The following is a 13774-nucleotide window of genomic DNA, read 5'->3' as shown; positions in this document are numbered from 1 at the left end:
TGTATCTGCAATGATGCTCGTCTTTATAAGGAGGGTGCACGCCCCACGAAGGAAGCTAGCTAGTCGTCCTCTCCACACTCTTTTGTCCGGTAAGATGAATGACAGTTGTCTTGTCTGGGGGGTGGCCAGCTAAAGTTACCGGTGCCTACAACGTCCAGTTAGACTATCAGTTTTTTCAAGCCTTACAATCGCTAGCTAGCTTTTCCTACTCCAAAAGCCACGCCCAGTAAAGACCAACAACTCACGGTAAAACGCGATGTTGTAACGTGCACAAGATTGTTTAGCTTTAGTGTGTGTGTGTGTGTGTGTGTGTGTGTGTGTGTGTGTGTGTGTGTGTGTGTGTGTGTGTGTGTGTGTTTCTGCCAGCCAGCTTGCACGTGTCCCAATGTGTCTCTCTTCTTGTCCATTCAGCTGTGAGAGGGGCCCCTCCAGCCCAGACATGAGCAATGGTGGTCTTGAAGGATTTCAACAGATACCGCCAAGCCTACTCTCACAATGGGGCTTGGGTGGGGAGTTGTTTGAGCTTGGCCAAACATCTGGCCCTATCCCATAAGGGTCCCTCTCCCTTTCTTCTGCCTGCATCCAGGGCCTCACTCTGGCTTGTGCAACCTGCTGCTGCTGGGAACTCAGTCAGTCTGGCCCTTCTTGACTAATTCTGTTCATAGCCTACTTATTATTTTTTATTTTTTTAGCCAGATCAATCTAACTGTGGCCAGGTGGTTTAGGCTTTTGTGTTGGTGTACTCCTTGTTTGTTCTCTAAAACTATCTAAATGTTTGTCACACACACACAATGGCCCTGAGACCTGATTTCCCTATGTATGTGGCCAGAAATGCCTGGAGGTGGGATGGCCCCTGGAAGTGAGAGGCTTTTGAACCAGAAGGGTGAAAGAAAAGGTCAGAGAGTGCACAGTGGCCATAAAGATCCTTCTGCTGCTCCTTTGATACCTCATATCTCAGGGTTAGGGTTAGGGTTACGGTCTGCTAGTAAATTGTCTCTGAATCTTTTTTCCACTAGTATTTGCATGATTCAGTCAATGTTAGCATCTCGTTTTTAAAGACTTTGTGAAGCCTTAGGCCTAACGTCTAGGAGTTTATTTGTTATTTCTGGCTGTTTCTAACCGCATCAGAGCCAGTCCCATTTGAGCTCTGTGTTCTAGGCTACTACAAGATGGCCTACATGTGTTACTATGTGAGAGTCACTCTGATGCATTTGACATTTTTCAATTGCAATGCATCTTGAATACAGTGAATCGTTAAGGATAGCGAAAACAAGAGATCTTAAACTATTTCTCTAGTTTCATTCAAACTTCCTCAGCAACTGTAACGTGTGTGACAAAATTACACTGTGGATACCACACATGTATAAAAGTAAATTTGGAATCATACAATGGCAAAAACAACTAGACTAGATCTCAAAGATCATTTATTTGGTCTTGCGTCTGAGCAAAACAAGTTATTAGAATAGTTAGGGGCCTGGGAACTAGGCCTAATTCATGTTAAACTAGCATTTGGATAAAAATATTTATTTGATCTGAAATGCATAGGCCTAGGCTACATTTCATAACTGGACTTAAATTGTAGGAACTAGGCCTTTGTTCTTCCAAGTCATTTTGCTTAAGTGTGCCGTAACAATGAAAATGTCTCCCTTTTCATACTAATTTGGACATAAAACATTTGATGTGTGTCACCCCCCCCACACACACACACGTCCTATCCCCTTTCACCCACCACTCTGCCCTTTCCTCAAACTCACTTAAAGGACAGGCAAGGCTCTTAATATGATTTGGCCCATTATTTCTCCACAGCCCTTTCCCCCCACCCCCATCCCAAGACAAAGAGGCCAGAGTGACCGCAGTTCCCCAACTAGCCAGGTGTTCCCCACTGCTAGCCTCCTCCAACAGCAGTGGCCTCATGTTGCAGCTGCCCACATGGCTCCCTTTGTGTGGCTCTATTGTTGCCCACACACCCCTCGTTGATTCATCGGCAAGGGGAGACCTTTTCAGAGTGACTGTGTGTGTGTGTGTGTGTGTGTGTGTACGCGTGCCTTGAGGATACCGGGTTTGCATGCATCTGCCCGCCCGCCTGTTGTTTGTGTGTCTCATTGTGAGGTCACTGTGCTCCTATTGGAGGACAGGCAGCCACTCTCTAACGGGGGAATGGCAGACATAGCCATCCATCTGTTCAGCCATTCATTGTTCAACCTGCCTGGCTCTAGGGAAAAACAGTTGTGGTTCACAGCGGCTCTGAGGCCCTGGCAAAAGATGCTCCGTTCCCGTAGCTCTATGGTGAACAGCATCCTTGGATTTTGATGTGAAGGGTAAGAAGCAGTGGAGGCTTTTCCTTTTTTGCTCTGGTCCATTTTAAACCAGGAATCTATGCACAACGCTCTAAAGGCATTTGTAATGCTGGAATGAACAGAGTTGTTTCTTCAAGAGCACTGAACGGAGTATCACGAGTTGGGGGTTATTTTACTGTGTGCTGAAGTCAGGGGTAAGTGGAGATATGTGTACTGTTCTTTGAGGCTATTTCACTAATCGCATCATCTGCGCCTCTTGTTTCTCTATGCAACATTTGATATCATGCCAGTACTACTGTGGCGCCAAGGCAAGAGAAGGACCTGTTTCGTCCGTCATCACCATGTCCTACTGCACCTGTAGGACAGGTTTCTCTTTTGTTTTGTTCATTTGTAATTATAAAAAACAAGCAAGCACACATAAAAAGACTTATTTCCATTGTGGTCCTCAAACACACAAACCCTAAAGGCCAGTGCTGGAAGTGGAAAAGGGTGCTGATACTCATTTGATCATACATGTACAGTGCTGCTTGAAAGTTTGTGAACCCTACAGGGATGGTCATTATTTTTGAAAATATTAAAATTAACTTTTAAAATCTTTATCTAAACCCCAATTTGTAATAAAGACATTCCAAATAAAGGACATAAATCCAAAAATATGATATGTTTTCATTGTTTATTTAACAAAAGTGGTTTATTTAACAAAAACTCAGATATCATGTGTGCAAAAATATGTGAACCTCTTCAGTCAATAGCTTGTGGCACCTCCATTAGCAGCGATAACTTGGAGTAAACATCTCATACAGCCACTAATCAGTCTCTGACATCTGTTTTGAGGGATTTTTGCCCACTCCTCCTTACAGAACGCCAATTGAGTGAGGTTTGAGGGGTGTCTGGCATGAACTGCCCGCTTCAGGTCCTGCCACAGCATCTCGATTGGATTTAGGTCAGAACTTTGACTTGACCAATCCAAAACACAAATCTGTTTGGGATAAGGTTCTTTTGGTGGTAGGTAGTGTTGGGTTTTCACCAAACATAGTGGTTTTGATTGTGACCAAAAAGGTCAATTTTCGACTCATCTGTCCAGAGAATGGACTTCCAGAAACCTTCAGGCTTGTCCAGGTGGCCTCTGGCAAAGTTAAGACGGGCAGTTTTTGACAGCAGAGGCTTCTTCCTAGCAACCCTCCCATGAATGTCATTTCGATTCAGTGTTCTTATTGTTGAAGCATGCAGTTACCTGAAATGCAAGGGAGGTCTGCAAATCTCTAGATGTTATGTTTGGGTTGGCTTTTACCAGATTTTTTTTTTCTTGTGGCTCTTGGAGATATTTTGGAAGGGCATCCACTTCTAGGCTGAGTTGCTGTCATGTTAAATGCTCTCCATTTGTAAATTATTTGCCTCACAGTGGACTGATGGAGCTCATCTTGTTGAAATGATTTTATAGCCTTCCCCAGACTGATGTGCTCTCACTACCCTCTTCCTGATGTCCTCTGAGATCTCCTTTCCTCTCGACATGGTGTGTTTTGCATTCACCTGTATGGGTAACACAAAACTGACCAGGTTTCTTATCTCTATGTATCAGAGTCCCGCACAAACTCTTTCCTAAAGATCTCTCCTTTGGTTCATTTGGTAACCAATTATTTACCCACCTGATTCTACTTACCTACTTGATTTAACCAAAGTAACTTGGGGTTCACTTATTTTTGTACCTGCACTAATTTCTTTATAATTTAGTTTTATAGTTTAGTTCCTCTAAACCAACATATGGAATTGGTAAATATAAACCTGTTATGTCAGATAAAATAGACTGGTCCTGATTAAATAAAGATTTCATGGTAAAAACTAAAATCTATAATTGCACAAGGGGTTCACATACTTTCAAGCAGCACTGTATGTTAGAGTGAATATTGTATAAGAGGTACCGCTACTCAAACACTAATTGGAGGTGCCGTTACTATTTAAACCCACACAGAGTAGCAGACAATACTTGTTCATAGCCTATTAGTCCCAGTGGGTGTATGTTATGTTTGTTTGTAATCGGATAGTGTGCAAGGTTATTAAAAAACTATCAGTGATAAAGATGGATTACAGTTATTATGTAGCTTTTTACTTTCACTGAGGATATATTTATTTATATATTTATTTATATATAGCGATATTGTGTTTTTGTAAGAACCAACCTAAGTTTAATTTCTGCAATTTAGTTCTGAATTAAAACTTTGAAACTAAGGCAAAACCTGAACCATCTGACGTTTTAATTAATTTCAATGTTTTGATACAAATATTTGTTTTTGACTTAGCAATGAAACTCCCTTTGCATGACTTGAAAAACAGGACCAACTGGCTCGAAGATACTAGAAAGACTCTTACTGGGTGGGCAGGGGGGGGTTGGGAAGTTGGTGTGGGTTGTGTTGCTGATGATGATGAGACGGTGGGAGGGGACTAGGCTGTTATGTATTTGAGGGTTAGGCTATAAAATAATGTTCCCCTTATTTTGTCACATGACTTTGTGTGGCGGGCTGTATGCAGCAGGCTCCATTGAGGGGCCTATAGGGAGCAGAGGTGGAGGGAGGACACCAGTTGCGCCTACCCCTCTGCCTCAGAAGGCATCTGTTGCCCTGACGCCAGGAAAGCCCACAGCCCCTCCAATCTTCCCCCCAAACACTCCCCTCCCATGCTGGGCCCTTTCCTTTGTTTAGCATACAGCTTTGCAGACGTTAGCACCCCACCCCCCTCCAACACCACAACCAAAGGGACACCAATCCCGCACCCCTCAGCCCCATAGCATTGTGTTACATATTCATTACGTCTTCGATCAATGGATACCGCCAATGCTCTGGGGGGTGTGGGGGGGGGCTAATGGCTGGCTGCTGTTTTGAAAGATGCCAACAACTGAAACAGGAGTCAGTCCTATCGGATAGCTTGACAAGGTTTGACACACAGAGTTTGAGGGTTTTTATTAATGTTACACCCCTAGAACATATTTGACCTCTGACCTCACTGTATTTGAGTTTTTTTCCCCCGTTATGAGCAGCTTCCGGAAGTTGTTGAAGACAGGTTAGAAGTGTTCATCGTGCTGCTGTCTTTTAGCACGTAGTGAGCGTCACGCCTCACATTCATTCATTCAATTCCTTTATGTAAGCCTGCACGTCTTCTCTCGGTTATTCAAGCTCAAACCTTCATTTCGTCATGTTCGTCATGCCTCTTGTGAAGTTTCTAATTATCTGGAGTACTGAGTCCCTAAGGAGAGAAAAAGAGAAAAAGAGAGAGAGCTAGACGTACATGGCTCCCACGCTACACCTCCTTGAGGACTATGATTCAAGTCTACATACGCAGGCTAGAGGGAGTCTGTCACCCACCTCTAGGCAGGTTGAACGGAGAATACAGTTTCTGCCAGGGCGCTGACGAGCACTTAGAACACCCACCCAACTATGGCCGTTGCCAAGTGCTGTAACTGTGCCATTGTTGGGGACAGCCAGCCAGGCACACTTGAGCCCCTCCTCTTCCCCTGGCCTTCCTTTGTGAGCTATGCAATTCAGGGTCTGTCTTGGCATTTTAAGGGGAAGTGCTTTCAACAGCTGCAGCTTAGCAACTGTCGGCCAATGTTGCTAAGCAGCCCTCTTTCATACAATGCGCCCACTCCCCCCTCAACCACACCATGGCAACTTTAAAGGGACTTTCAATTTCATCATATATCAAAAACATTCTGATCAGACAGGCTGAGGCAAAGCAACAGGCTTATCTGCTAACACAAATTATTTTTCCAGGCTAACACCTTAGCGTTATACAATTATAACTCAGGCTTCGAGAATGTAGGCAATATATAGCCTACTTTTAAAGTGCTATGCTGGTGGCTTCAGAGTGTGCTGCGGTTTCCCCTTACCTTGTCCAAGAGTCTTTGGTGAATAAAGGAATGACCACCAGTCAGGGTTTTTTTAAATGTATGTACTATAAAAAAAAAATTGTTAAAAAAATGTTCTGACCGTGTGCGGGTATGACTGTCTGGAATGCTATAACAACAGAATGTTATAACAACAACAACTAGCCTAGAGGTTAATTTGGTTGTTTTCAGTCTTCGGTAAGACCCCATCAGGGTGGGGGTTAATTTCAGTGCTATTTATTTATTTTCAATGAGAATTTTTCAATTCTTGCATCTCACTTTCACTGAATTGAAATGCAATTGACCCCAACGTTGGTGCCCCATATGCCTATGATATTACCTCAGTGGAAATTGCAGTGATCTAGTGGCGTTGATTGCCTCTATGGCTTCACTGTCTCTAATGATTTACCCCACGTCCCTAGTGTTTTAATGAGTGACCCCCCCCCCCCATGGGTGGAACCATATGGTCCTGATGAGGGAGGGGGTGGGGGGGAGTAAGGCGGCTACCCCACAGATAACGGCTGTGTGTGTTTCAACAGGGCACCCTCTGTTCCCCAGGATTAATGTGCTGTGACGTGGCCGGGTGAAAGCACACTGTGGTGGCTGCCTCCCATAAAAGAGCGGGAGTCCATTAATTAGGACAGGGTCCCCGTACGAACGGACTCTCTTTGTTTCAGACAGTCTGTGCCCTGCTGGGCAGCCCCGCTCAGGTCAGCCAGTCAAAGCCAATAGAAGTGTTAATTGGACGAGACTTCAATTTCCTAGGACAACAGACGTCAAAATAAAATTTTCCTAAAACTACACAGGTTAGTTGGCTAGTTAATATCAATATTTGTCAATAATTGTTTATGCATTGCTGTAGTTTTTAAAGGAAACAGGCAACTTACACAAGCAACTGCCACAAGTGCCTGAACTAACACAAATAAGAGATCATATGAATAGTGCACACCTCCAAGAGCCTTTTAGGGTTTTGGCTGCAATGGCTGTCACTAGTCCCCCAGGCGTGTATTAAATCCAAGGTTTGAGTGACATGACATAATCTACTCTATACTGTTGAACTGAAGTCAAAAATTTAGACCTTCTCTAATTGAAATCAGGACTAGGGTCTTCCACTGAACTTGTGTATAAATGGTCGGCTACGCCCAGACATATAGCTATGACATGCTATACTGTAGGTGTGAATATATTGTTTCTCTAGTCTGTCCCTTTAAATCATCACTCTCTCTTTTCAGACACCCATGACGCAGAGAGTGTGAGCGGGGAGTGGTCAGCCCAGAGCTGGATGTTAACAATAGATTTATGGGCCTGAAGGACCATGTGGAAGATGGAGCAGGCCGCATCCTTGACCTGGGGCTGGATTTTGAGTACCTCCACGTAGAGGGGGCCAACCGGGGGCAGGCTGGCGTGGACCTGGGGCCCAGTATGGAGCAGGGCGAGGAGGAGGAGAGCTCCAGTGGCCGAAGCAGCATTAGCTCGTCCACACCTGGGGAGGCCGAGGAGAGCACTGGGTCCGACAGCGAGCCAGAGCTGGGTCATAACAGCACAGCCTCTCACCCGGACGGAGGGAGGTCTGTCCTGAACACCCACCAGCCGCTCTGCAGGACTCCCTGTATAGACCTGGGGTCCGAGGGGCCTCCACCTGAGCCAGGGGAAGCTCTTAGGGAGTACCAGACCAAGCCTCCACCTGAGCCTCTGGGGCAGCCAGCAGGGCCTGAGGAGGGGTTGACCAAGCCTCCTCTAGGGCAGCCAGCAGGGCCTGAGGAGGTGTTGACCAAGCCTCCTCTAGGGCAGCCAGCAGGGCCTGGGGAGGGGTTGACCAAGCCTCCTCTAGGGCAGCCAGCAGGGCCTGGGGAGGGGTTGACCAAGCCTCCTCTAGGACAGCCTGCAGGACCTGGGGAGTTGTTGACCAAGCCTCCTCCTCAACCTCTAGGGCAGCCAGCAGAGTCTGAGGAGGTGCTGAAGGAGTACCAGACCAAACTGGAGTTTGCTTTGAAGCTGGGCTACACCGAGGAGACGGTCAGGCTGGTGCTAGCCAAGCTGGGGCCAGACACCCTCATCAATGACATACTGGGAGAGCTGGTCAAACTGGGCAGCAAGGCAGAGAGTGAACAGGCGACAGGATCCACTATCTCACAGCCCACCTCCACTTCTTCCTTCTCCTCCTGCTCCTCCTCTTCCTCCTCCACCTGCGGATTTTCGGATTCGTTGGACGGTCACCGGTCAGACTCACCCTGTCCAATGGATCTCCTAAGTGACAAGGACAACCTGCGTCCGGTCGTTCTAGATGGCAGTAACGTGGCCATGAGGTGAGTGTCTACGTGGATGGTCACCTTGAGTACCAAACATCCACAAGGGTTGTTTTCTCCTTAGCACTGCTTGTTCTATGAAGGTAGATGATGTCTGCCACCAGTTGTAAACGGTTCCTCAATGTAGATTTATCTAATGCTGTCATTTTTGTTCACATATTCATACATATTATAGTTTCATTATGATAGACATTTCAGAGGGCCAAAAACTATTTAATTGTTGATACATTGAGTCAGAAAGCTGCACTATGTTCCATCACCATCACAGAACCTAGATGAGCATTCAGGATAGGTACGTAATGTCTGTCTCTTTCCCCTCTTGTAGCCATGGCAATAAGGAGGTGTTCTCCTGCCATGGTATCCAGCTGGCTGTTGATTGGTTCCTGGAGCGAGGTCACCGTGATGTCACTGTGTTTGTGCCCGCCTGGAGGAAAGAGCAGTCCCGTCCTGACGCCCTCATTACAGGTCACTATTACTACACACACACACACACTCACACTGCAACCCTCTGTCCATTTCCTATAGGAAGTCATGCTGTCGTCCCTGTTCTAAAGTTTCTCTCTCTCCCCCTCTCTCTCTCTAGACCAGGAGATCCTGAGGCGTCTGGAGAAGGAGAAGATCCTGGTGTTCACCCCGTCTCGCCGCGTCCAGGGCCGCAGGGTCGTCTGCTACGACGACCGCTTCATCGTCAAGCTGGCCTATGAGTCGGACGGCATCATCGTCTCCAACGACAACTATCGCGACCTGGCCAACGAGAAGCCGGAGTGGAAGAAGTTAATCGACGAGCGTCTGCTCATGTACTCATTCGTCAATGACAAGTAAGGGGTTAATATACATCGGTCATTGGTGGCTTGAGCTATTTGATCAACTGCAGTGCTTCAGTCCCATTGGATGATGGCCACCATGCAAAGCCTTGGCTGAACCTGATTAAAGACTGTTGATTCAAATGGGAATGGGCTGGTTGAATACCAGGTGTGGAAAGACAGATGTGTCCTCTCTTTCAGTGGGGTTGTACCTCTCCATAACAACACTGTACCTCCCCCTATTGCTTTTTTTCTTGTTTTCTGTCACACTCTCTTACTCTCTCTCTCTCCCCCTGCCTTGCTCTCTCCCAGGTTCATGCCTCCTGATGATCCTCTGGGTCGTCACGGCCCCAGCCTGGACAACTTCCTGAGGAAAAGGCCCATCATGCCCGAGCACAAGAAGCAGCCCTGCCCTTATGGTAACACACACACTCCCTACTACTCCTCTACGCCTGCTCTCTGATCACCAAACACTTTCACCTGTCAAAAGAGTCCACAAACAAATGTCATAAGTGGAATGACGGTCATTTCATGTGCAGTGAGGAGGAGGAATATTTCGTAGCGTTGTAATGCGATTGCGGATGTCAATGATTCACTCCATCCGGTTCAACTCATCAACTTCAATCCTGAATTGACTAGGATGGACATGATGATGTTGTGACCTCAATCTCTAGTGGCTCACCAGTGTCCCATGTCCCTCTTTTTCTTTAGGTAAGAAGTGCACTTACGGTCACAAGTGCAAGTACTACCACCCGGAGAGGAGTGCCCATCCCCAGCGCTCGGTGGCCGACGAGCTGCGTGCCAGCGCCAAGAGCTCCACCACCCCCGCAGCTGCCAAGGGCCAGGGCGAGAACGGGCTGGTGAAGAGCCACAGTGTGCCCGCCTGCGCCAGCGGGGCGGCGGGGGGCACCAGGAGAGCGGTCCCCAAGAGGCAGTCGGACCCCAGCATCCGGGCACTGTCTTACAGTGAGGCGGAGGACCGGCTGCTGGATAAAGGCAGGACGGAGGACCAGAAGAACAGCCTCTGTAGCAGCAGCGGTAGTAGCAGTAGTAGTAATAGTAGTAGCAGTGGTGGGAGTGTGACCATGTCCCCTGCCCCTGGTGGCCCCTCCTCGGCCCTTGGCTACCCCCAGGACCAGCCGCATCGGGTACCACCGCCGCTCCACCACCCTGACCTGTACTCTGCTGTTGACCCCCCAGACCTGAGCTACTACTCAGTGACCCGGGCCTACTCTGGCCTGAGCCTGGCCGCCCGGAGGAGTCCCAGCTGTCGCTTATTCCCAGGCGACACAGACCTGCGGCTGGGCTCGGTGGGCATGGCGGCGCCGGAGTGCAGCGGCGAGAGCGGCGTGAGCTGTGGCAGCAGCTGTGACTCCTATGGCGAGAGGGCGTGTCTGACCTGCTCTGACCCCCTAACGCAGGACAGCCTTCAGTACCCCCCCCACCACCTCCACCACCACCATCATCATCAACATCACCAGCAGCACAGCCAGCACCTGTACCCTCATCATACCACAGCCCTGCCTGAGCCACCCCATCTCCATCCTGCTCACAACGCCAGCCTGTGTACCCCCAGCCCTGCCCTCCACGGCTACCACCAGAGCCTGGCTCGGGGGCACAGCTACAACCAGGACGAGCCCCCTGAACCCCACCTGAAGCGCCCTCTGTACCCCCTCCCTCAACACCTCCAGCACCAGGCCTTAGGAACCCGCTCCAGCTGCCCAGGGGATTACCCTCCTCTGCCCCAGACGGCTCCCCACCCGCCGGGCTCCCCGCTGGGCCGCTGCCTGGCCGCTACGCGGGTGGAGAGTGTGTCGGACTCACGGCTCTTTGAGCGGTCCCCCTCGCTGCACTCTCAGAAGGCTTTCTCCAGCTGGGACCCCTACTACCGGCAGTCCCGCTACGAGCCCCCCGCCTGCCAGAGCTTACCAGAAAGCCGCCAGCCAGACTGGCACACGCCCACCTGGGGTCATACCACACACGCCTCCCACGCCCCTCCCCCGCCTCACCCATCCCATGGCCCGCACCCATCCCAGACTCCTCACCCAAACCACAACCCCTACCCGCCTTACCCATCTCACACCCCCCACCCGCCTCACCCATCGCAGACTTCTCACCCATCTCACACCCTCCACCCCCCTCCCCTGCCTCACCCATGCCAAGCTCCTCACCAATCTCACGCCCCTCCCCCACCTCATCCATCCTATGCCCCTTACACCCCTCATCCATCCAATCCCCCTATGCCCCCCCAACACATGCACCAGGAGCCCCCAGGCCTGGGCCCGTATGGGGACATGAGGGAGAAGGTGTATGGTAACCTGTGTAACATCTTCCCCTCTGAGCTGGTGGGCCGGGTGATGGGAAGGAGCCCCCACATAACAGACGCCCAGCAGCTGGCTGCAGCCATCCTGGCTGAAAAGTCCCAGTCTGCCTATTGAACAGGGGCGTGTTCAGGAGCGTCCAACGTTTCAGACGAAGTGTTCAGACAGAAATGTGCTGTGTAGAACAGGCATGAGTGTCTGTCTTGTAGAATTGGGAGTCATGTCTGCTCTATACGATACATTTCTATGTGCAATGTTGTGAATGTTTCACCTCAGTGAATCCACCCCCAGGACTCTTTATCCCCTCTGCCTAGGCCCTAGGGAACGCTACCGGTCCAAGGCTGGCTAGTGCTGTTGTTGTGACTGTCATATCATTGGCATGCAGAATGGGAAGGATACACTGTGAAGTGTTTGTCCCCTTGACAAACAAAAAACAGTTGATAACAAAATGTAGTGGTTGTTATAAGGTATAAGAAAGGAAAGGGGTATGGTGAAACATGACACTGTCATCTCTCAATCCATACCATCAGTTTGTCTCATCAGTTGTTTAACAGTGTGAAGCTTGTAAGTTATTTTGCTGTACTTTTGTTTGTCTTAAGTGTTAATCAATGAGTCTATGCATTGATTCACAAAGCACTTTTTCTTTGCTCTCTGAAACATTGTGGAAACCTCTATGGCAATCAAATGTGCGGAAATGGATGGTCAAGGAGAATTAGGTGTCGGTTCTAAAAGTCAATATTATTATTACTGATGGAAAGCCAATGAGGCTCTTTTGCTGTGAATAATAACAAAAAGACACCAACACCTCAAATCCCTATGACTCATCTTCCTCTGTGAGAAGATGTCTAATGTTACTTCTGTGCTCAACTTTCTACTTTGCTGTTTATCATTTACCCCGCTTAATCTATAACCATATATGACAAAATCATGGTTTTAGGGTGATATGCAAAATGATATTCTCAATTGTGTGAACACTTTTATGGAAGTGTATAGACCTAATTTATTTCCTAAATGTGTGTTTGTGTTAATTAGTGTTCTTTTTGTGTTTGTTATAGTGATGATAGGAGGTTGAAGTATATTGTCTTCTCATTTGAGATGATGTCAGAATATTGCCACAGTTGTAGTTGTAGAGACGTGCGCATTCCGCCACGTCGCTTTGTACCTTAGTTTTAGTAAGGGACGTCTCTGGCCCCTTGTTCTGGCTCAACACTGGCAGCTGCTACAGCACACTGAGTACAACACGTCACATGAGCTATGTTTGAAATTGTATACTTGCACACCCTGTAGTAGGCAAACCAGTATGAGTGCCCACCTAATGTGCTTAAGACCTTAGTCATACTCTATTCACTGGACGTGAAGTATGTATAAGTACATACCCAGTACATAGTATGCAAGTATTTAGTATGTAGGACCTGATTCTGAACACACTCAAATTACTGGTCCACAGGTAAAATTGATACCTAAGTGTACTGGGGAAAATATATTTATATAAAGTAATTGTGTATATATAATTATATTATACAATTACATCTAGAATTTGACACAAATTAGCCCAAAGAGCTTGATGTACTCAGTTTTCTGTGGCAGTTACCAGCAAAATCCAAGCTAGACAGAGAAAGCCGTTCTTTGTTGATACAAATTGTATCATTAACTTAATCAATAGAGGTTTAATATACATTGCCATGAGCGTGTAATTCATTTGTGAATAGCTGTGTCTATATAGCTATACGTGAAGTGCATATACAACTATCATGAGAGATCTTACTGGCAACATTTTATAATTATTTTAATAGCTAGTTAACTTAGAAATACAAGGCAATTACTAAGATTAGATTAATTGAAACAATTTAAGGAGTTCGCTACCTATCACATTGAGATACCCTTAGCGTCTGTGGATGGCCAATGTGTTTGGTTGAATCCCGAGAGGCCAGCTGGGTGGAATGTAATAGGTCAAATACTGCCTGAAATAAGCAGTCAGTACAAAACGTTTTTTTTTTTTTTTTAAAAGAAGCGCCTTCTCTCTGCCCCATGTGGCACTGTGTGTCGGGGAGGGCAGGGGGGTGGGCAAAAAGTAATGCCACTACATGGCATTGTGCTTATGACACATCCAATACTCTGAACTATGTTCAGCAAACTGTTATGCATATTCTGTTTGTTTTGTAAGTGTGGC

At 47.5% G+C, this 13774-nt stretch overlaps 1 protein-coding gene across 1 annotated transcript; it reads left to right on the top strand.

The window, feature by feature from the left end:
* Positions 1 to 7473: 7473 nt before the first annotated feature.
* Positions 7474 to 11888, top strand: LOC310815332 (putative ribonuclease ZC3H12C; the record flags this gene model as incomplete). Its single annotated transcript, XM_083685066.1, is given in 8 exon segments — positions 7474 to 7820; positions 7822 to 7838; positions 8114 to 8480; positions 8806 to 8945; positions 9064 to 9298; positions 9596 to 9702; positions 9995 to 11319; positions 11548 to 11888. Coding segments are annotated over 8 exon segments (2712 nt in total). The 3' UTR covers positions 11722 to 11888.
* Positions 11889 to 13774: the final 1886 nt, after the last annotated feature.

This window comes from Argentina silus (genome assembly GCF_951799395.1).
Source record: "Argentina silus genome assembly, chromosome: 14".
In the NCBI taxonomy this organism is placed as follows: domain Eukaryota; kingdom Metazoa; phylum Chordata; class Actinopteri; order Argentiniformes; family Argentinidae; genus Argentina; species Argentina silus.
This window is presented reverse-complemented; position numbering and strand designations above follow the sequence as displayed.